Source organism: Vigna umbellata, chromosome 4 (genome assembly GCF_029865625.1).
Source record: "Vigna umbellata cultivar VRB3 chromosome 4, Vumbellata_1.0, whole genome shotgun sequence".
Classification (NCBI taxonomy): Eukaryota; Viridiplantae; Streptophyta; class Magnoliopsida; order Fabales; family Fabaceae; genus Vigna; species Vigna umbellata.
In genome coordinates this window covers 50,325,577-50,353,462 of record NC_142168.1, presented here as the reverse complement: position 1 = coordinate 50,353,462, position 27,886 = coordinate 50,325,577, and the positions used below count along the sequence as shown (strand labels likewise).

The window sequence follows — 27,886 nt, the reverse complement described above, 5'->3', positions numbered from 1 at the left end:
ACTCTTAGAAAACCTACAATTCACCGATTAATAGTTGGAACCCAACCTTAAAATCACTAGAAATTTAGGAATTCAAGAAGATGAACACCCAGTTCATGCAAGAGCAGAATCATCTACAAAAGTTAAGAACCCTAAAGGCCAAGAAAGAGGGTTTTTCACTTACTTGACCAAATCCAGAATTTGATCGATGAAAGAGGTAGCTCTTGATGCCAGGATTGTCTAGGCACATCCTGATCGTCAAACCGACACCCCAAATGAGAGAAGATCTAGAGAGAAGGTAGAGAACTCTAGGTGAATAAGGTTCTAGAGAGAGAAGTGTTTTAGATAATGAACCGAGTTTTAGAAAATTCTATTTATATTATAAGATTATTTTAAAATAACTTGATCGTCTCATTATTTTAATACACATATCTACTCTAATACTCTATTTTCTAGGTTCTTACAGAATCGACGTTGACTTCCTCTTCTTCAAGCACTGCATTGTCATGCTATAGCTTTTTGTATTAAACCACTAACTTACATAACCCACTACAAAACTCTATTGTTTATGTTGTTGCTTGAACGACCACATTTTACTTGGACTAAGAGTTTTCAAAGAAAAGATAATTATTTTGGCATCTCTTGCTCAAACTCTAAGTTATAGATTGAGCAATGAGTGTTTTCTCTCAAGCCATATGTTTTTGGTGTTTTATTGACCTTGTTTTGTACATTCATTGTTATCATTACATAACTGGTGCTCAAATAATCAATTTCATACTAAACCTATATATGGAAAAAAAAAAGCAAACAATACATTTCTTATTTGACATACAAATCAAATTCAATTAATTTTAATTTATTTGCCATGTTAACCAACACATTAAACTTATTTTTCACTTCAACTAATTAATATTCTAACTCAAACTAATTTTGACCACCGAACACTTAAATTAAGTAAAAATGTAGTTGTAACATAAGTAAACAATACTATAAACAATTTTGTTTTTCATATTTATAGAAATACTAATCCAACTTTAAAATGATCGAAATGTATTAGTGAATTTAAAACCTACCAACCCACTTATATGAGATAAAAAGCAACTCTCGCACCTTTTAAAATAGAATAAGGCTTAATTACATTTTTTATTGTTCTAATTAGTTCGAAATTTTAATTTCCCACTAATTCTTATATTTGTGGTTGGAAAATAATATAGGAGGAAGATAAGCTAGATAGTAGGACTCTGGATCTTGTTGAAATGAATTCTTCATATTGTAATTGAAAAGATACACCAATATATATACTTTAGAGAAATAATTACACCAATAACCCATGAAATTCACTACATTTATCCATTTAATCTTGACGTCACATTTGTCATTATCACTGTTTTACTATTTTATGAAGGACGACATTCACTCAATATTATTATTTTCTTGATAATGAGATTTTAAGTTTTCTTTCTAGAACATCAGCTTCCTGCAAATTCAAAAGGAAAAAACTTAAATAAGAAGAACTTATTAGAGCACCACATATTTTCATAAGCCTCTAAAATTTTTGCTAAAGTAGGAAATTAGCATTAATTAGGTCTTGATTAAACAGTGCAGAATATATCTTCAAAGGAAACAATATAATATCTTCGGACCTCCTTCTTTCTGCGTTTTTCTAACAATTTGATTAGGTTAATCAATGCCAACACCTCTAGTTGAGGAAGTATTTCATGAATTTTATGATCAAGATTGTCATCTTCAAAATCAAATACCTCTGTCAATAATTCACATCTGTCCAAAGTTAATTTTCTCAAATTATTGAATCTCGTGATCATGCTTGAGGAGATAGCACTTAACAATTTGTTGTTGTTGGTCAAACTTAGATTTTCAAGTTCACAAAATGATTTAGACGGATAATTCCAGTGCCAAAGCTTCTCTACATTCATATTGATCACATAAAGTATCTTCAATTTTTCCACCAACAACTGTAAGAAACAAGTAGTATTTTAACCTTGCAGATGAATTAGAAACTAAGTAGAAGGAAGTAGATTATGTTGATAGTTTTTCATAATACGATGGCATACACTTATATTACTGAATTCTATATTTGCATTCCATCATCAATACAATAAGTAATTAAAATAAATACTAGTTATCTATATCAAATGACAAGAAGAGGAAAACATGCGATGTCCATGCAGAATACACTTTATAAATAGTTTGTGATTGAAACTTACTGAACTTGGGAATAAGTAATTTGTTGTAGACAATTCGTCAAGAGTTCTGGAATCGTCAATGAAAGATATCACAGTAGAACAATTTGCTATTTTTAATGTTTGTAAGGAAGGAAATTCTGATATGGAAGGAAAGATGATAGAAAGACTCGGTAGATTTTCAAGAGAAACATCTTTCAAGTCATGAAAGCTGAGTTTCTCTTTTATTCCGTCCTCTTCTTCTTCTTTAGAGATAACAATGGTATCCAATGCCTCACAATCACAAATTTCCAGATTTGTTAGTTTTAGAGGAACTTGTAGCATATTAAGAGACTTACTATGCAAGTTAACTGTGGAAGATGAATCAAAGCTAATTCACACAGTTGTTCTAAAAGGTGTGTGGAAAAAGATATTTCTTGACGAATATTAAATACTATTTTCAATCTCTTACAGTGACTCACAACAAGTTTTTTTAAGTTCCTCAACTCTTCTAGTGTCTCAGAATAAATGACACAAACCAAGTTGTCATAACTCTCAAACACAATCTCATCCAATTCAAAGAAAGAATTTCCATCAGTTGTAAGGGTTCCACGTGGATCTGCAAATCCAGAGTTGAATTTTTCCAGGTTTGGACATTTTGATATCATCAAATATTTTAGACTTGGGAATTCTAAATGACAACGGTAGATTTGTCTCAAGTTTGGAAGAGACTTCAACTCCAATTTGCTCAATGATGGAAAGCTAGTTCTTGGACTACCTCCCATAAAATAATAACCACAAACATACTGTAAGGATCTACATTTTTCTATAATTAATTCCTTTAGTTGGTGAAGCTTCCAGGCTGGATAACGATAAAATATTTGACAGAGAGAGGAAACATCTATGATGTGTAAAATTTGTAGGTTTCCAAGGTCAATAACTGTTGGACTATCATCGAGCCAAATATGCTGTAAGTCGAGTTTTATTAATTTTAGTTCCTTTAGCTGTATGAAAATTTTGTCATCTTCAACCCTCGCATTTTGAGTAGAATAATAAGAACAAAAATAATATAGTGAACACTCTTCAATGTTGATAACTTGGAGTTTGTGTGACCTTCTTGATAACATAGTAAGAAAAATCTCCAAAGCTTGTCCACCACAGTTATTTACCCGAAGAATTTGAAGGTTGGTGAAATGGGAATTTTGAAGATTATCGAGTATCTCATCTAACTCTTCATTATTACATAGAGTGTACTTAGTAATGAGTGAGAATTTGTCATCCTGCATTAATTAATTTTTGAGAATTCATCATCAGACTAAAAATATGTTCTATGTCTTATTGTGAAATATAACGGTTGAGAGAGAACTAACCAATAATTGAAAAAGATATGCAAGCTTGGTGTGAGGGTCAATTTGCACTTCGTTTTCTGTTATTAGTATTGATTTTAACTGTGATTCTTTTATCACTCCCAAACCAAGCTTCTGGACTTGGGGACAGTTGTTCAATACCACATTCTCTAAGGATGACCATTTAAGATTGTATCCTGAGAAAAAGCTTCTTAGATTGGGTAAATCTTCAAGATGCACTTTCTTCATTTCGCATAATTCGACTGTAATTGCAGCTCTTCTTTCCTCATGAAGATTATCAGATTCACTCTGTCCATAAATATTAAAACTTTAAATGAAGTTAGAGTTGTTAATACAAAATGTGTGAGCTTGCTTAGCTATAATGACAAATTCTCACATCTATATAAAATGCGTCCCAAGTGTGAAAGCCCATTTTCTCCAATGCACCAAATCTAGCTTCACTCGAGCTTCAAATCAAAGAATAAAAATTTAATTAGTAATTTAACTTTTATTATCTTTGTAAATATTGAAAGGAAAATTAAACCTTTAGAATTCGAACAAACTTAATGAATATTCAACAATAATTAAGAGAAAAAATAAAAATTTATATAGGAAAAATAAATTATTTTAAAGAAACGAAACCTAATATACGGATAAATGAAAGGAAGTCTTCATCCTCTCTTCAAATCAAATAATAAAAATTTAATTTTTATATTTAAGATTTTATTTATTTTAGTTTTTATATTTTTTTAATTAAATTATTTTTTATTTTCTTTAAGAAATTATTTATGTTCGAAGTGACATTAATACTAAGAAGACTCATCATGTATTAAAATTTAAATTGTTTTCTATCTTAAAAGTTATATCATATCAAAATAAAAAAAAATTATAAAATAAAAATTATTTTAATTTTAATACATAACATTTTTCAAATAACATTAACATTTAATAAAAAAAATCAAATTAAATATTAAAAAACAACTCAATTAAATAAAAAAAATTATAAAAGTAATAGTATTATTATGAATATTATTCAAATAATCTATTTATTTTATCAAAAAGATATCAGATATACTAGAAGAAATATACTTTCATGTATGTGTCTATGTTTATATTATGATAAAAGAAATAAAAACTGAATTATTAAAGTAAATTATAAAAATATTTCATAAGTAAATAATTTATATGATTTATTGTCATAGTTAACTAAATTTCAAAAGACAATTATAAAATCTAAATGATAAAATTTGTCTAAGAAAAGTAATTAAGAAGATAACTCCCTTAATTAATTTGCTGGTAAAATACACTTGTTTTCATATATTAATATTTTTATTACATGAATATAATATAATTTTTAAAATCCTTATAACTTTATGAATTTTATACTTTTATTATTTTTATGAATAATTAATTGAAAATAGTACTAAATAATATATTTAATTTTGTAAAAGTAATATTAAAAATTTATGCAAAACTTTTCTAAAAGGGAAAATGTTTTTAATTATTTTAAAATAAAGAAAGATTATTCATTTTTTTATTAAGTGAAATATTTTTTATTTGTTAAAAAGTAAACCTTATTTAGAAATGCATATTAATAATATCAAGTTTATATAATAATAATTAAAATAAAAAGTATTATTAAAGTTATAAAAATATGACCATAAATAATTATTTTTATGATACTGTGGATAGTTTTTCCTTTATGGTGAATAGTTAATTAAGTTTTAAAAATAGTTCCAAAACCAAGAAGTTGAAAGTAAAGATTTGTCTACACAAAAAATAGCTAAAAGAAAATAATCTTTATGAATGGTAGACATTAACAACCCCATTTAGATGACCATAAAATAGCAGCCTGTAAGCTTCATTCTATTCATTCATGTCCTTGAATTAGAAAAGTCATACACATTTTTTTCCTATTTAAAATAAGTATGAAATTTGTGTTTTATTCCTATTTATCTATTCTAAATTAAGTATGAAAGTTTTAATTATGTTTTACTTTCTATCATTGTTAGCAGCGAAAATGAGCATTGTAAGGAGGATAGAGGGGATAAAGAAGTTATCTCATGATTTATTTGTTGTGGAGAAATATAATACAAATTGAAATAAATTATTTATAAAAGATGATAATTTTAAAATGGTAAAGTTTAAAAATATGAAATGTTATAATTACCTGTTTCGTGCGATTAAGTGTTAGGCGCTCCATTTTGTTTGCTTTTGAAATGCGGAAGAAGGATAAATAGACAGATGTAGAAGAAAACTGAACATGTATTTATATCTCCATATAAGAACAAAAGGTTGTATTCTTTTCTTTATCCCTTCATACTTTCAATGTTCGTAATTCCTAACTTAAATCCAACGCCAGACTGAATGTCACAACTGTAACTTGTAGACAACCCTAATGTGAGTATATATTCCTCACAAGAAACGTAAGGCATTTTTTCTTAATGAGACTCACTTTTTTGTTAAATAATTATCTAATGCAGTATAAAAACATATTTGAGTGAAAGACACCTACTACTGAGCATGAGTTAATCTTTGCCTTATGCATCCACAAAAACTAATATTTTTTATTTTTTTTTAACTTTAAGATATTAAGTTTTTACCATCTTTAACAATTCTTTATTTATGCATCTAAAAATGAATCGATGTTAGAGAAATAGTATAGAGTAGTAAAAAAAGCAAAGAATAAAAGAAACACAAGCTCATCTCATCTTTTTCTTGCTCTCTCCCGTGTCTTCTGAAGCCATCTCATTTCCTCTCTTCTCTTACATTCATCTTCAATCTTCATCTATTCTAGAATTTTATTGCATCGTAGTAGAAAAACTAAAGAGGGTTATCTAGGTTATATTTATAAATAGAGTAAGTTTCTATTTACACTATAATTTCTTTTTGTCTTTGGTTTAGTCATCAATTTTAATGAATTCACTTGAAAGAAATTGATCTTCAAAAAAAAAGTGATTCTCTCAACTTATACTAACTGAATTTCTATTTTATTTGAAAAATTTAGATTTCTAGCGTTAAAAAGGAGTATAACTAATATATAAACTAAAAGACGGAGAGGGGTGAATTAGATTTTAAGAAAAATTTATATCTTTTTAAAAGAATATGTATGAATCACTTAAGAAGATTGGTGTGAGATGCATTATTTAAGTCAAAATCAATCACAAAGAAAAAATTAGATCAATGAAAAAACAAGACAAAGAATTTTTATATTGGTTTGATTCTATTAAATCTACATCTAGTTTTTTTAACAATTATGAGTTCAATGAATGAAAAAAGAAAAAGCATTAAAAATAAAAGGCAAAATGAAAACAAAAAGAAAGAAAAAGAAGAAAAAAAATTACAAAAAGGAGTTCAATGAATGAAAGTTGGGAATTGATTTATTCAATTGTGAAACAAACGAGAGACTTATGTTATATCATGTTGTGATTTGGTTACGCTCAAGGTGCTTTGTTATCCGGAAAAACCAAATCTTCTTCTTATCCCAACCACAATACAAGTCAGTTTAAGAAGAGTAATAATTTGATTGTGAAGCAATATAAAACTGAGTTCAATAAATGAAAGTTGGGGATTGGTTTATTCAATTGTGAAGCAAAAGAGAGACTTATGCTATATCATGTTATGATTTGATTGCTCTCTTAGCTCAAGGTGCTTTGTTATCTAGAAAAACCAAATATATATCTTCGCCCAACCACAATACAAGCCATGAAAGACCTTGTAATGCTAACTTGTTTGTGAATGTATTTATTTTGATTGAAATGAAGAGAAAAATTGATTTGCTTGACATTATAATAGTAAAGAGAGTGACACAAATTTTTATATACTAGTGTGTTTGAGTGAAACATTTCTTTGGGAGCAGTTCCATGTGATTAAGGAAAACAGTTTGTCATGACAGTTGATCCCTCATATTTTGCATCTATCTTATAATCTTTGTTTTTGTAAAGATAGTAGGTGAGCTTGGCTTCCTAAATCCACCTAATCTCATAAGTCTTCTTTATAGGAAGAGCAATCATAATTGATTTTTGTTATTTGTGCTTAAATTGTTTGCTTGAGTTGTTAGTCCATTACAATTGAATTGAATTGTTTTCATAGATCAAATTACCTTTTTTCTTGAGAAAAAGCAAAGTTCTAAGTTAGGGAGTTAAAATAAAATTATCAAAAAAAAGGAAAAAAATACATTTACATAAAAGAAAATTATTTGTTTGGGAAGAAATATCACTATTGTAAAACCTATGAAAAATATTCACCTTAATAAATAGTAACAATTTTATTACTAGTAGTAATAAATTTTTCTTTATGAATAGAAAATATAATTAATAAGTTTATGTAAAAATAAAATGTGGAAAGTTAAATAAGAAATTCTGGTAGCTTAAATGATAGAAAATAGTGGTGATTTCAAAGACATTGGTTCAAACTCTTTTCTACCTTTTTGTTTAAAAAAACATAAAGAAAAAGAAAATAAATGGACAAAGAAACTTTTGGTGATTGAAATAGCAAAACACCAAAATACCTTTCGGTGATTGAAATGATAAAAAAAATAAAATAATAATAATAATAATAATAAAATGCCAAATTTTGGCCTATAAATAGCAAGAGGAGGGAAAGGAAATTTGCACAAGGAAAAGAAAGAAATTAAGTAAGAAATTTTAACGAAAAGAAAGAGTTAAGAGGAAATTCTAGTTGAAAAGAGAGTAGAGATTCTAGAAGGTTTCCGAGAACAATCTCTGATCAAGAAACTAAGCCTGGAATAGAGGTAGGGGAGCTAACCTTTCTAAGCTTTTATATTATGATTTAGTATTGTTGTATTACTATTCATGTCTTGAAATTTTGTGTGAATATTGTTAATAGAAAACATATATGCTTGTTGTAGATCTATCTATATTGAATTTCTGTGTTAATATTATATGTTGTTGTTTTGAATCTGTAAATAAGAAATTTGTTAAGAACTAGTTGAGGAACACTTTGGCTAAAGAAAGACTTGGTACTTAAGTTGTCCATTGTGACACACCTCTCTTTCTTGGAAGTCTACTCGATAGGTTTTTAACTTAAATCCTATTGAACAGATTAAGTATTGTTAAACTATTATGCAATATACTCAATTGATATAAAATATGTGAGAGATTCATCTTTCTGGAAGGATACGAAGATGTCTAACTGGCTATGCCAGATTCAACTTCTTAATTCCCCAAAACGTTTATATTAAGGTTATATTTGTGATGGTAGCATAGAGGAATCTTAAAAACTGGAGTTGGTACATCCCTAATCACAGAGCAGCCCTCGTAAAATCCAGTAAGTTGTGACTAGTCATATGTACTGGCGTTTATGGTGAGTTTGATTCGTCAAACATTTGATCCTTCTCTAGTGACCATTTATAATGATATTTTATTATTGTTAATTTATTTTGTGATATATTCATTTTGTATTATTTCTGTGATGATTGCATTTTATTATATTGAATTTGAATTTATGCATCTGAACATGATATGAGTATTATGAAGAGATTTTGTAATGGTATAATACGAGTTGAGGAATATGAACATGATATAAGTCTTGTGGAGAGATTCTGTAATGACATGGTATTAGTGTATATGTTGATGTTGAGGGTCCTGTTGTTGGAGGTTATCCTGATACTCTAATAATCATCCAGTCTCAAGTAGAGAAGGATGAATTATGTGGTGAGAGGGGCAGGAGGTCCTGGTCTATGTGCCGGTTTTTGGACATAGTGTTGAAGACTAACCTTGTGGATGATATAGAGTATTTTGGAAGTGTATTTGTAAGGAGAAGTAGAGGTAATCACAAGTGCATAACCTCCCGTGACCACTCATCAATGTATCATCCGGATGAGTGTCTATTGGGGATTGTGGTATGATGGGATGAGTGTCTATGGTGTGATTATTATATGATGGGATGAGTGTCTATGGTGCGATTGTTGTATGATGGTATGAGGGTGTCTGACATAATTATTATATGATGTTTGTTGAGTGTATCAAAGTAATTATGCATGTTTTATAAATGATTTGTTGCATGTTAGCTCACCCTACTTGTTTGTGTTTGTGTTTGTGTTTGTGCGATGATCGTATAACTCGTTATACGGGAGCAGATGAAGGAATATCATTCAATTCAATACCAATGAAGAAAGAGATAGAAGAATTAATTAGAAGAGTTCGAGTTATATTTAAGAATGTGAAGTTGAAATCTGAGTTTAAAAAAATGTATTAGGGTGAAATTTGTATATTATCGAGTGGCTGAATGTAGAAATGTTACAATATTTATAATATCTATTAAATGTTGAGTGAGAGAATTTGGGATGTTATGTAAGGGCCTGAAAAATATAGGGTTATTGGGTCTTATGTTGAGGCAGTCAAGCCCGTGAAACTAAAGGCACCATGACCTTAGAATGGACTTTCTTTTTTTCAACTCTGAGTTCATTAGCCAACCTTTCTTTCTCTCTCTAAACTCTATCTTCTTCTTCTTGCTCTGCCTTCTCACTACCCATTCACATATTTCAACCGTTGCATTATCAAATAGGTGGTATCATTTCGCTCACGGAGTTGAGAGCTTTCCATCCATCCGATTAGTTTCTGTTTTGGACAGGTAAGTCAGTTTCTCCACTTCTCTTGAACCTAGGGCATGCAACTTTACTGGTTGCATGCAGCTCGTAGTGTTCCCTTTTTATTCTCTGCCTATTGTAGCTCTAAGAGTTGTTTTGTCTCCACTTTAGTGGATTGTAGGGTCTTACTGTGTGCTGGCTATGTAAGGCATTATTGAGGCCTTGTTACTATTGTGAGTTGTACTGTGCTTATAACAACCAAGGTAAGGGGAGCTAGTTGTTTGTTTTAAATCTATTTTATAAATGTGTATGCATGTGAATACTGAACTGGTATGCTGTTTGGAGTTGTGTGTTTCATTTTTGAGTATGTTGTATTATATGTATTAATGTGTGAAAACTATGGACTGTGTTGTGATGTTGTGAACTGAGTGGATGAGTTTAATTTACTGTAATGGATCAGGTTGGGAGTGATTCGGGGGGCTGAAGTCGGTTACAACATTGTTTAGAAAGAAGACATGGTGAATTGGTAAATGGTTTAAGTTATTTTGGAGGAAGTGGGATAGTGAATTTGAGGGTTAAGGGTTTAGGGCTCTTGTAGTCTGTTGGGACAATATAGGGAGGTTATTTGTGACTTATTAGAGTCATTAAACTGGTCAAAACACGTGCAAAAGGGTTGAATTGAAATTGGGTTCGTAAGTTGTAGGAATCGATGTTTTAAAAGATAAAACTTGATCTTAATCACTTTAGATTAGTAATGGGGAGGGTTATGATCATCTAGGCAGGGAATTGGAGGTCTTAGAAGTTGGCCAAGAGGCCTAGAAATGGTAAGGGCTGGTGTGAATTGCATGAAATTGCAGAATTCACGTTCTGCAGATTATGCAGACTCGTTATGCGAGTTGTCTCGCATAGTGAAACCTTGTAGAGGGTGCTCACTGTCTGAGTCATTCGCTGTGCGAGCTGGTGCGCTATGCGAATGACCAGAGATGTTGCTCTCTGTATGTGGATTCGCTTGGCGGATCCTGTCGCTATGCGACTGATGGTGGTCTGCAACCACTGCCCATTTAATTCGAAAGGCGAGTGGGGCGCATAGCGAGAGTTTTAGGGGGGTTGGTCTCTGTCTGGACTCTCGCATAGCGACCTGGGTGCGCTATGCGAGAGACCCAAAGTCTGATACTTATTTAGACTTAATTCGCAAGGTGAGATGGGTGGGTGCGCTATGCGAATAGCGTCAGTCTCGCCCTACAAGGGTGGTGCGCTGTGCGACGAGTGTTGGGTCTGGTTCTCTAAATTTTCCCTTGTGTTGCATTTGATTAGTGTACTCTTTGGTATATTGGTGAAGCATTCTTTAGCATCTTTATTATTGTATTGTGATGTTCAAACAAATATGTGGATTGTAGAAACAAGTGTATGGTTATAAAGTGGTGGAAAGATGATCCAAGTTGTAAACCAAGTTTCATCTGTGTAGAATCTCTTGGTGAGATTCTTAGTGTTTAGAATGAGAGTAGGAGCTCAGTCTTGGGGGTCATCCTGAAACTCCAATGGTCTTTCTTCTCACGTAGAGAGAATTGAACCATGTGGTAAGGAGTAGCAGGAAGTCTTAGTCGTGGGGGCTTCCAGTATGCCTCAAGGCCCGGAACAGGCTAACCTCGTGAGTGTGGTAGGGTGGGGGGAACCCAATTTTCATAAGCCACCACGAGTGCAAGACCCGCCATAGCTCGACTATCATTCTGAAGTCCGGATGAGTCAAGTCTAGTACTTAACATGATAGGATGCGTATTTATCTAATTTGATTGAAGTTAACTCTTGCATGCTTTTTATATAATTAACTCACCCTTGCTTGTTTGTGCTCGTGTTATGTTGGTGTGTTTCTTCTTGCGATGATCATCCACTTGGATGGGAGCAGATGGCGAGGAGGTGCCCCTAGAGCAAGCATTGGAGGAAGATGATGTTGAATCCTAGTATCATTAGGATCTCCTTACTTCTACTTATGCATTTTGAAAAACTATAATATGTAGAACCCATGGTATGCGGGAAGACTTTAGTACTTCACGCCTTGATTTCTTAGCACTTTAAGGATGACTGTAATCCTAATTACTCTTGACTGTTTTCCTATATTATGCATTATGACATCTTTATTATATATGTTTTCTATATAATTGGGATGTCACATGTTACAACTATTATTTACAAGGAATTAAATAAAGCAACCATAAAAATCATCCAATAAAATAAACATGAATTCTCATTTTGTGGGTTGCTTTGAACGAGAGACCTATGACTTAGTGAAATGGGAAGGAAGGGTCTTGTATAGTTATTTTCACCAACAGTGTAATCAAAGGCATGGTGTTGCTAGAAGTAGAAGTTGCCACTATGGCCTAGAGAAGAAGAGGTGTCAATTGTAAGGGAGAACTGGTGATAACCTTAGGGTTATGTGGTGGCCATGGTAGTTAGAGCTCGAGAGCACGAGAAAGCTCTTGCAACGACGGTGGCAACTCCGACTTCAACCAATGAGGGTTATGTGTTTTAGTTTTGGAATTTAAAATTTATGGCTAATTTCATAAAATTTTTGGTATAATTAAAGATTTAAACTTTTTAACAATAATTTTAATATGAAATTTATTTTTTAAATTAGATATCAATGGTTTATAACTTTTACTATTTTCTTCTCTAAAACATATTGTAACATCCCAAAATCTCACACTTGATAATTCATAATTGATATATATACATACAATATATGTGTATATATATATATATATATATATATATATATGTGTGTGTGTGTGTGTGTGTGTGTGTGTTTTAAACTCAGATTTCAACAACAAACTCATAAATATAACTCGAATTCTTCTACTTTATTCTTTTATCTCTCTCTTCATTGATACTGAATCAGACGACATTCCTTCATCTGCTCCCGTATAACGAATCATACGATCATCGCACATACATAAACACAAACAAGTAGGGTGAGCTAACATGCAACAAATCATTTATAAAACATGCATAATTACTTTGATACACTCAACAAACATCATATAATAATTATGTCAGACACCCTCATATCATCATACCACAATCGCACTATAGATACTCATCCCATCATATCACAATTCCTAATAGACACTCGTCCCACAATACCCAATAAAGACTCATCCCACAATACTTAATAGACACTCGTTCCACAATACTTAATAGACACTCATTCCACAATACCCAATAGACACTTATTCCGATGATACGTTGATGAGCGGTCACGGGAGGTTATGCACTTGTGATGACTTCTACTTCTTCTTATAAATACACTTCCAAAATACTTCATACCATCCACAAGGTTAGTCCTCAACACTATGTCCAAAACCGGCACATACACCAGGACCTCCTGCCCCTCTCACCACATAATTCATCCTTCTCTACTTGAGACTGGATGATTATTAGAGTATCAGGATAACCTCCAACAACAGGACCCTCAACATCAACATATACACTAATACCATGTCATTACAGAATCTCTCCACGAGACTTATAACATGTTCACATTCGCCAACTCATATTATACCATTACAAAATCTCCCCATAATACTCATATCATGTTCAGATGCATAAATTCAAATCCAATATAATAAAATACAATCATCACGAAAATCATACAAAATGAATATATAACAAAATAAATTAACAATACTAAAATATCACCATAAATGGTCACCGGAGAAGAATCAAATGTTTGACGAATCAAACTCACCGTAAACGCTAGTACATATGACTAGTCACTACTTATTGGATTTGACCAGGGCTACTCTATGATCAGGGATGTACCAACTCTAGTTTTTAAGATTCCTCTATCCTACCATCACAATTATAATTCATAATTCCATATCTACCACAATAACATGAATTCATCAGAAATTTTCATTCCAATAAGATATATTGCACAATAATTTAACAGTACATAATTTGTTCAACAAGATTTAAGTTAAAAACTCGTCGAGTAAACTTTTAGGAAAGAGACGTGCGTCACAATGCACAACTTAAGTACCAAGTCTTTCCTTAGCCAAAGTCTTCCTCAACTAGTTTTAACAAATTTCTTATTTACAGATTCAAAACAACAACATATAATATTAACACAGAAATTCAATATAGATAGATATACAATAAGCACCTATGTTTTTCATTAACAGTATTCACACAGAATTTCAAGACATGAATAGTAATAAAACAATACTAAATCATAATATAAAAGCTTAGAAATGTTAGTTCCCCTACCTCTATTCTAGACTTAATCTTGCTCAGAATTTGTTTCCTCGAAAACCCTCCAGAACCTCTACTCTTCTTGCAACTAAAAATTTCTTCCTAGCTCTTTCTTCTCTATTTCTCAAGAATTCACACTTGATTCTTCCTCTCTTTGTGCAGAATAGCATCCCCTCTCATGGCTATTTAGAGTCCAAAAATTTTACTATTCAACATTCTTTTTATATTATTTATTATTTTAATATTATTTCAATATTATTTTATTATATTAATATTTAATCATGACTTGACATATTGGATCCCTCAATAACGCCTTCAAACCTGGAGTGCTTTATCCAATATCCATGTTTTGGAAATCACCACAATTTTCTATCATTTAAGCTACCAAAATTTCTTATTTAGTTTTTCACATTTTATTTTTACATAAACTTATTAATTATATTTTCCTTTCACAAAGAAATTTACTACTAGTAATAAAATTGTTACTATTAAGGTAAATATTTTCATGGGTCGTACACATGTTCATTTATATTTTATCTTTAATTGCTAGATGAATATTTTAATTAAAATTTTAAGTATTTTTAAATTTCTCTTTTACTGTATTAACTTATTGTTTTTTTGAAAATAAAGGTGGTTTTAGTGCTTTTGTAATATATTATCTTTTCAACAAATTAATGGAGATAGGAGTTGAAAAAATCATATATAAAAAGAACTAAGAAAAAATACATTTAATTCTAAAGGTAATTATAATAATAATATTCTATATTAAGAAAAATAAAAAATCTTACATATAATAAGACATAAAAGTTAAGTAAATTTGTTATGTTAATTAAAAATATTCCTAATACAAAAGAAAATTATATATTTCTTCTTTTAGATTTTGCTAGTTATAATATTTTACAGTTGGTCTTGCATGAATGATATATCATTTATATTATGTAGTTATTAATTGTGTCGGTAAGTGTGAGCATGATATTTTTGGTATTATTTTAGAATGATTTTACTATATATTATGTTGGGGATAAGTAACATTTGGATGAAATATCTGAATATATATTTCCATATAATCGATTTGCATACAATTTGAATTTAAAAGATATGCTAATGGTATTTATTTTCTCTCATTATTTAATTTAAATTTAAAAGATATGCTATTACTCAAATAATGTGTATATACACTCAAATAAATTGTAATATTTAAAATATTTAAAAAATAACATCTTAAAATAAAATATAGATTATATTTTAATTATATCAGAATCTATCTAATACTTGAATTAAATTATCAGAGATATATATTTAAATTAAATCAATTGATGATAACTATATTCATAAACTTTCTCTGCAACTTATAAAATATTATAATATTAAAAACTAAAACAACTAAAACATACATTTTTTTATAATTTAGGCGTAGTAAAATAATTATTTAGAAAAGAATAAAAATAAAAAATATGAGATAAAAAAATACTGTTAATTTTGAAACCCAGAATAAACTAAAATATATAAAAATATATTAAATACAATAAAACAATCCCATGAATAGGTTGTCATAGACAGACACTCTATTGGATGTGGTAACGGTGTCAGAGGCTTGGCAGTAACAACGGTGCTTCTATTTTTCTGAGAAAAATTAAAAGAAAAATCCAAAAGATTTCTTGAAGTATGTGATTGACAGACACTCTTATATTGGTTGTGGTAACGGTGACAGACATTTGTATTTGCAGTAACAACGGTGGTTTGTGTTTTCTTAGAAAACCAGATAGAACTGGAATGAGAGTAGGTTTCTTACTGTAAAGATACCCAACTCATTCTGAGGGAAAGAATAAATTATATCTAATATAAATATTTAAAACGATTTAAAAATAAATCTTAAAATATTATAATTATAAAAAATAAAAAACGGTTAATTTTAAAATCCAATGATAAGAAAAACTATAAAAAAAGTAAAATAAAATAAAAGAGTCACGTGAATCGGTCTGTGATACTGTAAGTAAGACAGTTGTATTGGCCGTGGTAAAGGTGCATTGTTTTTTCTTGAAAAGCAAAGATCAGAGAGAAGAGAAATGAGAACAGGTTTCATACTTTAAATATACTCATTTTATGAGAGAAAGAAAAAGCAATATCTAACCTAAAGAGAGAAACGAAACCTGTTTGTTCCAGAGGAGAATAAGAACGAGAGAGAATTATTTGGCTTATGTGTTCTTCTTTAAAGGTACGTTATATATACTCTTACCTTCTTAATTTCTTAATGCATAAATATGTTTTTTCATTTCGTTATTCTTTATCTTTTTTCTTCAACAAAGTTGAAGAAAGCAGTGGCAAAAATAATTTGATATTTTTCTCTGTATTTTTATTATTTAGATGACATATGTGAATAAATATTTCCACAATCGATTTGTATGTAATTTAAATTTAATAGTTATGTTATTCTTAAATAACGTTTTCTTGTCTAAAGTTTAAATGGTTCTGATGCTATGAGTATCGAATATGAGTTTTTGGTCAATAATGTTAAGACATTTTTGAAGTTAAAAATTTGTTTGTTTTTCTAATAAGGTTGAAATAAGAGGTTCAGAAGGATATTTTATAAAGGTGATATGGAGAAACTTGTCATCTTTATATATAATCTTCTGTATTGTATGCCAACAAATTTAGTTTTAAGCCTGTTGCAGAAATATTTACAGTTAAGAGATTGTTGATTTATGAATAAATAATGTCAATTACCATCAAATAAAACTAGTAAAAAATAAGTATGGTATTTTTTTATCTATCTCATTTTCAAAATATGTTGTTTAATTAGGCAAAGTTATGGCAAGTTAATGATAATAAAAAAGAATGTGTTTTATTTCAATTTAAATAACATAGACCATCAACCATAATATCATTTAAAAAAAACTTCTCATAAATTAAAATTAAACACGTTTTCTATTTATCATCATCAATTTACCATGAATTTTCACAATTAAACATAAGATTTTAGAAATGAGATAGACTCCAAAATTACATATTTTCTTTCACATTAAGTTCTTTTGATGGTAAAACAACAATGTCACTGATATTATTTAATTTTAAAATTTCTGAAATTTTCTTAACTGTGAGTATTTCTGCAACAGACTTAAAATTAAATTTATTGGCATAATGATATATCAGCAGGTTTTTCACTTTTTAGTAATATCATTCTTAAACTATATAAATACTTAGCAACATCACTCTTAAACTATAAAAATACACACTTAATAAATTTAGTATTAACCCTACCATGGTTAGTCAAATAGTAGGAAAAAAAAATTATAAAACTAGTAATATATTCTCTCTTGAAAACGGACTTAATATTGAATGTTTAAATGACTAATTTACCTCTAAACTATTTACTGAAAAATGCTTTTCTTCCAAAAATGAAAAGTGAATTTAAAGAGTAAATAGTTTTTATCATGTACTTCATCAAATTTTCTTCTTATCTTTGTAAGAAGAGCATGTACTTAAAAAATTGTCTATTCCTAAACATAGTCATTTTAAACACACAGTTTCTTTACCTAATCTGGGTAGGTGACTTTGAACACTGTATTAAGTGTCTTCTTGTATTTCTATAGTTAAAAAGTGATGTTCCATATATTGTTAAGGTAACCAATCAATAATGTTGTTGATTATGTCTCATTATTTCTATTTTTTTTATACTTAATTTAGAGATACTAGAAAAGAAAATACTATAATTAATTTATTTAAAACTATACTGAATTTCAACTACATTTAAATTTTTGTTATGTGTTATCATTAGGATGGCAAAAAATCCGCGCCCGCGGATATCCGCGGATAAAATCCGCGACGGATAGTTGATACCCGCGGATATTTACAACCCGCAACCGGCGGGTAGCGGATTTTAATACCCGCTTATAATCGGGTCGGGTGCGGATATTATACTATCCGTACCCGCGGATACCCGCTACCCGCAAAAAAATAAAAATAAAAATTTAATTTATATTTTATTAAGTTAAATTTAATTAAAATTAACATTAATTTATATTTTACAATATTAAATTTAATTAAAATTTATATTTAATTTAATTTATATTATATTTTATATATTTTTTATAATTTTATTTAAATTTTATTTTATTAATTTATTAAAATATATATTTTTTTAATATTTGCGGTATCCGTGGATATCGCGGGTTTTAAAATACCCGCGGATATTTTTTAAGCGGATATCCGTGCGGGTAGCGGGTCGGGTAGTGGGTGGATTTTTTTTTGTCGGGTCGGGTTGCGGGTAGGCACTATCCGTGCCCGACCCGACCCGTTGCCATCCCTAGTTATCATGGACTTTTTTAGGTATTATAGAGTATATATTTTATTTTTGAATAAAATTCTATGGTTAATTCCATGTTTGATTAGTTGGAGAAATAAAATAAAAAATAATGAAATTTATTTTATATAAAAAACATTTATCTTCTTTTGTTTGTATATATCATACACTTTATTTTGGTATAATAAAGTATTTGTTTTATTTGTTGAATTTAAAAATTATGGTTAAATTCATAACTTTTTTGGTATAATTAAAGTTTTAAAGTTTTTTAACAATAATTTTAATATGAAATATCTTTTTTAAATGAGATACTCAGTGAATTATAACTTTTACTATTTTCTTCTCTAAAACATATTCATTTACATTTTATCTTTACTGCTATGACGGATATTTTAATTAAAATTTTAAGTATTTTTAAATTACTCTTTTACTCTATTAACTAATTGTTTTCATGAAAATCAAGGATTTTTAAAAATTTTGTAATATATTATGTTTTCAACAAATTAATGGATATAGGAGTTGAAAATTAATATATAAAAAGAACTATGATAAAATATATTTAATTATGAAGGTAATTTTAATAATGTTATTTTATATTAAGAAAAATAAAAATGTTACATTACTAAGACAGAAAAGTTGAGTAAATTTGTTTTGTTAATTACAAATACTCTTAATACAAAAGAAAATTATATATATATATATATATATATATATATATATATATTATTTTGCTAGTTATAATATTGTTCAGTTGCTCGTTTTGCATTGTTTTGCATGGATGATATATCTTGTATATTATATAGTTAATAAGGGGAATATATAGTCCATTGTGTCGGTAAATGTAAGCATGATATTTTTTGTATTTTTATTATTTTAGAATGGTCTTACAATATATTATCTTGGATAAGTAATATTTGGATGAAATATCTGAAGAAATATTTCCATATAATCTATTTGCATATAATTTGAATTTAAAAGATATGCTATAATGGTATTTATTTTCTCTCCTTATATAATTTAAATTTAAAAGATATTCTAATGGTATTTATTTTCTATTATTGTAAACCATATTTTTGTTCCTCTTTTCTCAACATATGAACTGGATCAGACCATACCCTACAATGAGTTTGGAAGAAGTAATTTGCTGTCAGAGTTTAGATAAACTCAGTCAAGTTCATAAGATCATGGTTGTCTTTCTCAACTTAGAATAGTTCATAAAATTTTGGAATGAGTAACATTTGGATGAAATATTTGAATAAATATTTCCATAACCGATTTCTATTAATTTAAATTTAAAAGTTATGTTATTCTTAATTTAAATTGGTTTTGAGGTCAAATATGAATTTTTGGTCAATAATAAGGCATTTTTAAAGTTAATAATTTGTTTGTCCAACTTTTCTACTGCCATCTAAATGAGTTTTTTTATTGTCATGAGATGAAATATGAGGTTAAGAAAAATATTTTATAAAGGTGGTACGGAGAAACTTGTAATCTTTTTATATTTGTCAATAAACATGATGGTAAACTTTTTATATTCTATAGTATCTGTAGTAAGTTTTTTTGTTGTTTTTTTATTTGGGTTCTAAATTGATATTATATCCTTGAGTTCATTATGAGAATGGTTTATGTTTGTAGAAGAAAAAAAAATAACAATCTACTAATCTCCTATATTGTTATGCCAACAAATTTAGTTTTAAGCCTATTGCAGAAATGTTTATAGTTAAGAAGTTTTTGCAAGAGTTTTATGAATAAATAATATCAATTACCATCAAATAAAGCTAGTAAAAATAGTATGGTGTTTTTCTATCTATCCCATGTTCAAAATATATTGTTTAATTATACAAAGTTATCATAAATTAATGATGATAAAAAAAATGTGTTTTATTTCAATTTAAAGAACATAGACCATCAACCATAAGATCATTTTATAGAAAACTTCTCATAAATTGAAATCAAATACATTTCCTGTTTATCATCATTTATTTATCATGAATTTTCAAAATTAGACATGAAATTTCAAAAATGTGTTTGACCCAAAAATTACATACTTTTTTTCACACTAATTTCATTTGATGGTAAAATAATAATGTCTTTGATATTATTTAATTTTTAAACTTTTGAAGTTTTCTTAACTCCAAGCTTTTCTGCAACAGACTTAAAATCAAATTTATTGGCATAATGATATATGATATACCAGTAGGTTTTTTCACCTTGTTTTTTCTCCATAAACATAACTTATTTTTTAAAATTAACTCATGATATAATATACCAGCTCAAACACAAATAGAAACACTGACTAAAACTACAGCCAAAATCACGTTGACCAACTATACTTCTTAGCCTCAATGCATTAAAAAAGTCAAATGAATAGATTTTAAAAATCATCTTATAATAAAACAACACATTCACCGTTCTAACTTTTCAACTTTCAAAAAATGTTAACCTTTTTGTCTAAAATTTCTTAAAATTTGATAACCAATTTTCTCTTTAATATTAGATAAAACAAATATCAATCATATTAAAAAAAAAAAACTTGCTTGACTATTTATGAGTTCAAATAACACACACAATCTTATGGGAATATTTATCTAAATGTTTCTCGAAAACAATATTTTGTAATATCACTCTTAAACTATATAAATATTTAGTAACATGACTCTTAAACTATAAAAGCACACACTTAAGTGAGTAAAAAAATTACAAAAACTAGTAATATATTTTATTTTTTGAAAACTATGGACGGATTTAATATTGAATGTTTAAAGTGACTAATTTAGCTCTAAAATATTTATTTAAAATATGCTTTTCTTCCAAAGATGAGAAGTGAATTTAAAGCATACACTAAGATTTGAAGAGTTAATAGTTTCTATGATGCACTTCCTCAAAATTTCTTCTTATCTTTGTCCATTCCTAGACATAGTCATTTTAAATACACCGTATCTCTATCTCATCTAGGTAGGTAACTTTGAACATTAAATGTATTAAGTGTCTTCTTCTATTTCTACACTTAAAAAATGATGTTAACATATATTGTTACTGATTTAGTATCATTAGTACTATTTATTTTTATACTTAATTTAGAGATACTAGAAAAGAAAACACTATAATTAATCTATTTAAAACTATTTTGAATTTCAACTACATTTAAATTTTTGTGTTAGTATCTCATGGACATTTTTAGGTATTATAGAGTATTTATTTTATTTTTGAAACAAACTCTATGGTCAATTTTATGTTTAATTATTTGGAGAAATTAAAAAAAAAGAATGAAATTTATTTTATATAAAGAACATTTATCTTCTTTTGGTATATATCATAAACTTTATTTTGGTATAGTAAAGTATGTGTTTTATTTTTGGAATTTAAAATTTATGGTTAAATTCATAAAATTTTTCGTATAATTAAAGATTTAAAATTTTTTGAACAATAATTTTAATATGAAATATCTTTTTTAAATTAGATACTCAATGAATTATAACTTTTACTGTTTTCTTCTCTAAAACATATTCATTTACATTTTATCTTTACTTCTATGATGGATATTTTAATTAAAATTTTAATAAATTTCTCTTTTACTCTATTAACTCATTGTTTTGTTGAAAATTAAGGTGCTTTTAAAACTTTTGTAATATATTATGTTTTTAACAAATTAATGGATATAGGAGTTGAAAAAATTATATATAAAAAGAACTAAGATAAAATATATTTAATTCTGAAGGTAATTTTATTAAATTATTGTATATTAAGAAAAATAAAAGTGTTACATATAATAAGACATAAAAGTTAAGTATATTTGTTTTGTTATTTAAAAATACTCTTAATAGAAAATGAAATTATATATTTTATTTTTATTTTGCTAGTTATAATCTTTTGCAGTTGTTCTTGTTTTGCATGATGATATATCTTGTATATTATAGAGTTAAAAAGGGGAATATAGTCCATTGTGTCGCTAAGTGTGAGCATGATATTTAAAATTAAAAACAATTATTACAAATGAGAGTTTCTGATTAAACTTCCTAATTAAAGATTTAAGCTTTTTGTAACAATAATTTTAATATGAAATATAATTTTTTAAATTAGATACTCAATCGGTTATAACTGTTATTATTTTCTTCTCTAAAACATATTTATTTACATTTTATCGTTACTGCTTTGATGAATATTTTAATTAAAATTTTATGTATATTTAAATTTCTCGTTTACTGTTTTTTTTAAATCAAGGTGTTTTTAATAGTTTTGTATATATTATGTTTTTCATCAAATTAATGGATATAGGAGTTGAAAAAGTCATATATAAAATATTTTGCTAACCTGACTCTAATACTACAAATGTAAGGTCCTAACTTTGAGAATTACTTAAACATATCAAAGTAGAAATTTTCATAAATATTACGTTGAAAATTTAAATATAAAATTAATTTATTCACATTATAAAACGTAAATATCCCCAACTCAAGTTTAAATGACCTGTACATTTGAAAAAAATTATTTCTCAATTAAATATTTAATAATTTTTAATGCTCCTGAATGCTAGCTCCTCCTATATGTTCTCATACAATATATATATCTTACGACATCGTAGTATACACATAAAAATATGGATGAGATATATGAAAATAACACAAAGCATACGTAACCTCAAAGTATAATAATCAAAGTATCACAACCATAAACATCCACTCAAAATATAAATATGGGTGAATTATATGAAAAGAACACATCCAATTCATTTATAGATCAATATAAACCATATCGATTGATTATAACATTCACCATCCAAGGATCATCATTTAATCAACAATATAGATGCACACAACCATTAAAACAAAATCTAAAAAATCCCTATCTCGTTTAGAAAGACAACCTCATTGAGTCATCGCTCAACGACGCCACTCATCACTCAACGCTCACATCAAACACCATTTTATGAAATTATATACCTTTTTTATTTCCAGAATATCTCAGTTCAAACATAACCTTTAGAAAACTCTAAGCATCTATATGAACATTAGCACTCATGAAACTCATAAGTATCTTGAAATAATCATCACAATGCTAAACAAAGAGAACTCATTCCATATCATAGAATTAATGTTCACACCTTTCACTCTTATGCATATACCAACAACTTAAACATTCAGTAATTCTTTCCCATGATCCAAACATTCCAACCCTCACTTTTCAACATATAAACACACAACTCTAACCACTGTTAAGATAAAATCGTTTATACATCTAAACACTCTTATGTTTTCAAGTTTAATTGAATAACATTAAACGAGATAAGAATCTGAAAACACCTAAACCTGAACAATAAGTAAGGTAGAAACACAAATGCTAGAAACAAGATTCCCAAGTGATCCATCAACATAGAAAGAACTTAGGAAAAAACAAGGTTAAAAGCTTCCAAATGCAATGTTAAACGACTAACAAGTCAAAGCATTGAAAGAGAGCTATGCTAAACGCGTAAGTTATACTATACCTAATGGTATTCAGTTGAACTCTCAATAAGAAAAATGGTGTTGAGACAATGTATCTAACAAAACTCTCTAAAAGCTTTAAATAAAGATTGGAAATTATAAAATAAGAAACATGTTAAACGCTCAAGCTCTAAAAGGCATTATCCCAAAAGATGTTTACATCAACCTAAACGATACCATGAACTAAAACCTTTACTTTGTTCCGTGATGAAGTTCTTACTCAACACTATCTTAGAAAAAAAACTTAATTGATAAACGCTACTTCAATGTAAAAATTGTATAAAGAACTTTGTTATTTTGAATAAGTTTTAAATGTCACTTAATCCCTAACGTACAATAACAATAAGAGATAATGTAAGACGTAAATAAAATAAAAATATCTTTTATTTTATTTTTATATTTTTAGTATTACATATTTAATTATGGTATGGTATTGATGATAAAGTTGTTTAGGAGTGGTATGAAAATTAATTAATACTTATTTTTATTTTAATTTTTTGAAATGAATTAAAGTAAGGTTTATATTTTAATTTTTTTTATTAACTTACCAGCGAGCTATCGCTGGTCTAGGGTTGTGTGCAAGTGTGTGATTTGTGTTGCGCTGGAAGCACCCGTGTTTGAATCCATCTGCAGCCTTAAAATAAAAGGCTTTTGTTTTTTTTTTTGCACGCATGGGAGAGTCAGTGAGTCAATGTTTAGGAATTTGGTTTCGTTGCAAGCTTTTATGAAGAATGAGAATTTATATTTCTTTTAAGAATTCATGTAGCGTACGTAGTGAAGGAGAGAGAAATATTTCTCTTCTCTTTATTCCAGGGGAGCTTCATAGCCTCTGTTTTCCTTCTTGTTGTATTTTTTTTGTCATAGTTTTAGAATGGGGACCACTTCATGTTCTGTTTAAAACGCAGAGTTAATTCCTTAAATGACAACCTATATTTAGGACGTTAGATAGTTAAACAAGATAGGAAATAATAAGTGGATTTTAACATAAAAGATTGTAGTATAACGGGAGATATTCGAATGCTTCTCCCTCCACTACACACCCTTCTCCCTCCACCTTTCCAATTTTCGTAATTCCAAAAATAACCTTAGGTTTACTTTTACATTACTTTTTCATTTTTTTTTCAAATCCTAATATCTTTCTCTTTTCACTCCAGCACCCCACTCCATTCCCATATTTCCTTTTTTAAATTCTGTCTTTCCATCTTCTCTCCATTCTTTCTCAATACCACTCCAACCCCTTCTTCACTCTTTCAAAATATAAAAAATGCACCATCGTCTAGGCACAACACCATTTTTGTACTTTATCTTTGCATCCCTTCAACACAACCCATAATTCATCTCCATTCCCACAATTTTTCACATAAATAAAATCACAGCAGATTCAAACCTCACTATTAAAACCGAAGCGCTATATACGCTTCAGTTTCGTAAAAACGAAGCGTATCAAAAGGCGGTGACATTTTCATAATTATTGTAAAGTTATATATCTCGGTTCAAGGGGATTCAAAGCATAAGGGGTATATTGTCTCGATTAAATAAGCAACCGAGGCATATAACCCTACTGAGATCACATACTACCTCAGTTTCGTAATCAACCAAGGCATAAAAGCCTATCCTACCGAAAAGCATAAGGGGTATATTGCCTTACTTGACTATTTATGAGTTCAAATAACACACATAATCTTACGGGAATATTTATCCAAATGTTTCTTGAAAACAATATTTTGTAATATCACTCTTAAACTATATAAATATTTAGTAACATGACTCTTAAACTATAAAAACACACACTTAATAGTGAGTAAAAAAATTACAAAAACTAATAATATATTTTATTTTTTGAAAACTATGGATGAATTTAATATTGAATGTTTCAAGTGAGTAATTTAGCTCTAAAATATTTATTTAAAATATGCTTTTCTTCCAAAGATGAGAAGTGAATTTAAAGCATACACTAAGATTAAAGAGTTAATAGTTTCTATCATGCACTTCCTCAAAATTTCTTCTTACCTTTGTCCATTCCTAGACGTAGTCATTTTAAACACACCGATATCTCTATCTAATCTAGGTAGGTAACTTTAAACATTAAATGTATTAAGTGTCTTATTCTATTTCTACACTTAAAAACTAATGTTAACATATATTGTTACTGATTTAGTATCATTATTACTATTTATTTTTATACTTAATTTAGAGATACTAGAAAAGAAAACACTATAATTAATTTATTTAAAACTATTTTGAATTTCAACTACATTTAAATTTTTTATATGTTAGTATCTCATGGACATTTTTAGGTATTATAAAGTATTTATTTTATTTTTGAAACAAATTCTATGGTTAATTTTATGTTTAATCATTTGGAGAAATTAAAAAAAAAAGAATGAAATTTATTTTATATAAAGAACATTTATCTTCTTTTGTTTGTATATATCATAAACTTTATTTTGGTATAGTAAAGTATGTGTTTTATTTTTGGAATTTAAAATTTATTTTGGTATAGTAAAGTATGTGTTTTATTTTGGAATTTAAAATTTATGGTTAAATTCATAAAAATTTTCTTATAATTAAAGATTTAAACTTTTTTTAACAGTAATTTTAATATGAAAATCTTTTTTAAATTAGATACTCAATGAATTATAACTTTTACTATTTTCTTCTCTAAAACATATTCATTTACATTTTATCTTTACTTCTATGATGGATATTTTAATAAATTTCTCTTTTACTCTATTAACTCATTGTTTTTATGAAAATCAAGGTGCTTTTAAAACTGTTGTAATATATTATGTTTTCAACAAATTAATGGAGGTAGGAGTTGAAAAAATCATATATAAAGAGAACTAAGATAAAATATATTTAATTATGAAGGTAATTTTAGTAATATTATTGTATATTGAGAAAAATAAAAATGTTACATATAATAAGTGTGAGACCTGATAAATAGAGTTAAAAATTGGAGCAAAAGGGTGCCTTAAGTTAATAGGACCAGACTTTAAAAGGTCATTTCAAACATCCTGGCCCATCAGCTTAAACACTCTATCTCTCTCTAAAACTCGGTTCAGACTTTCTCTGCCTTCTCTCTACCACATCTCTGTCTTCTCTCTTCCATTTCTCCCCTTTGAACCAATAGATTTCTGTTTAGGTGGCACTCAAACGTTTGCAACATAGAGAGCTTCGCAACGGACCGATTCGTTTCTGGTCCTAGGCTGGTAAGTCCTTGCATGCAACTTCCTTTCTGTTCTTGAATTGGGACATGTATTCTTGCTGGTTGCATGTGTCTTGTGCTTTTCCTTTTCCTTTTTCCACTCCATTTTAGATCTAAGAGTTGTTTTCTACCATCAATGTGGTGGTTTGTAGGGTTTGGTCGGGTCCTTGTTGGGTGAGGTACTGTTAGGGCATTCCAGTAAGCTGTGCGGTTTAACTCTGAGGTAAGGGGAGCTAGGATATGTTTTTTTAATTCGTTGCATGAACTGTATGTTGAGTTTTCTACTGTTGTACTGTTGATATTGTGTTTTGATTTGAAAAGACTTAGTTGCATGTGTTGGGTTGAATGACTGTGAAATTAGATTGTAATGTATGTAAACTGTTTTGGGATGTATTTAATTTTTGTAATGTCTATGTTGATGTGTTTGGGCTGAGAGATATGTTGTAACAATGAATGGATGGAAAAATTGGTATTCTGTAAGGGTTTTGGGTCACTTGAGAGGAAGTAAGATAGTGAATTTGAGAGTTAGGAGTCTAGGGCTCTGGTAGTCTAATGGGACAGTACAGGGAGGTTATTTGTGACTTGTTAGGGTCAT

At 28.4% G+C, this 27,886-nt stretch overlaps 1 protein-coding gene and 1 pseudogene across 1 annotated transcript in view; both read right to left on the bottom strand.

The window, feature by feature from the left end:
- Nucleotides 1-1,389: 1,389 nt before the first annotated feature.
- Nucleotides 1,390-27,886, bottom strand: part of LOC148200492 (uncharacterized) — a 46,853-nt gene continuing 20,356 nt past the window's right edge. Inside the window, exons 3-5 of the mRNA XM_088112964.1 lie at nt 3,903-3,972; nt 3,530-3,814; nt 1,390-1,952 (exon numbers count right to left, since the gene is read on the bottom strand). Of these exons, the coding sequence (XP_087969090.1) occupies nt 1,572-1,952; nt 3,530-3,814; nt 3,903-3,972 (736 nt within the window). The 3' untranslated portion in view covers nt 1,390-1,571. The remainder of the gene's footprint in view (nt 1,953-3,529; nt 3,815-3,902; nt 3,973-27,886) is intronic.
- LOC148200493 (uncharacterized) lies at nt 2,124-3,445 on the bottom strand (annotated as a pseudogene).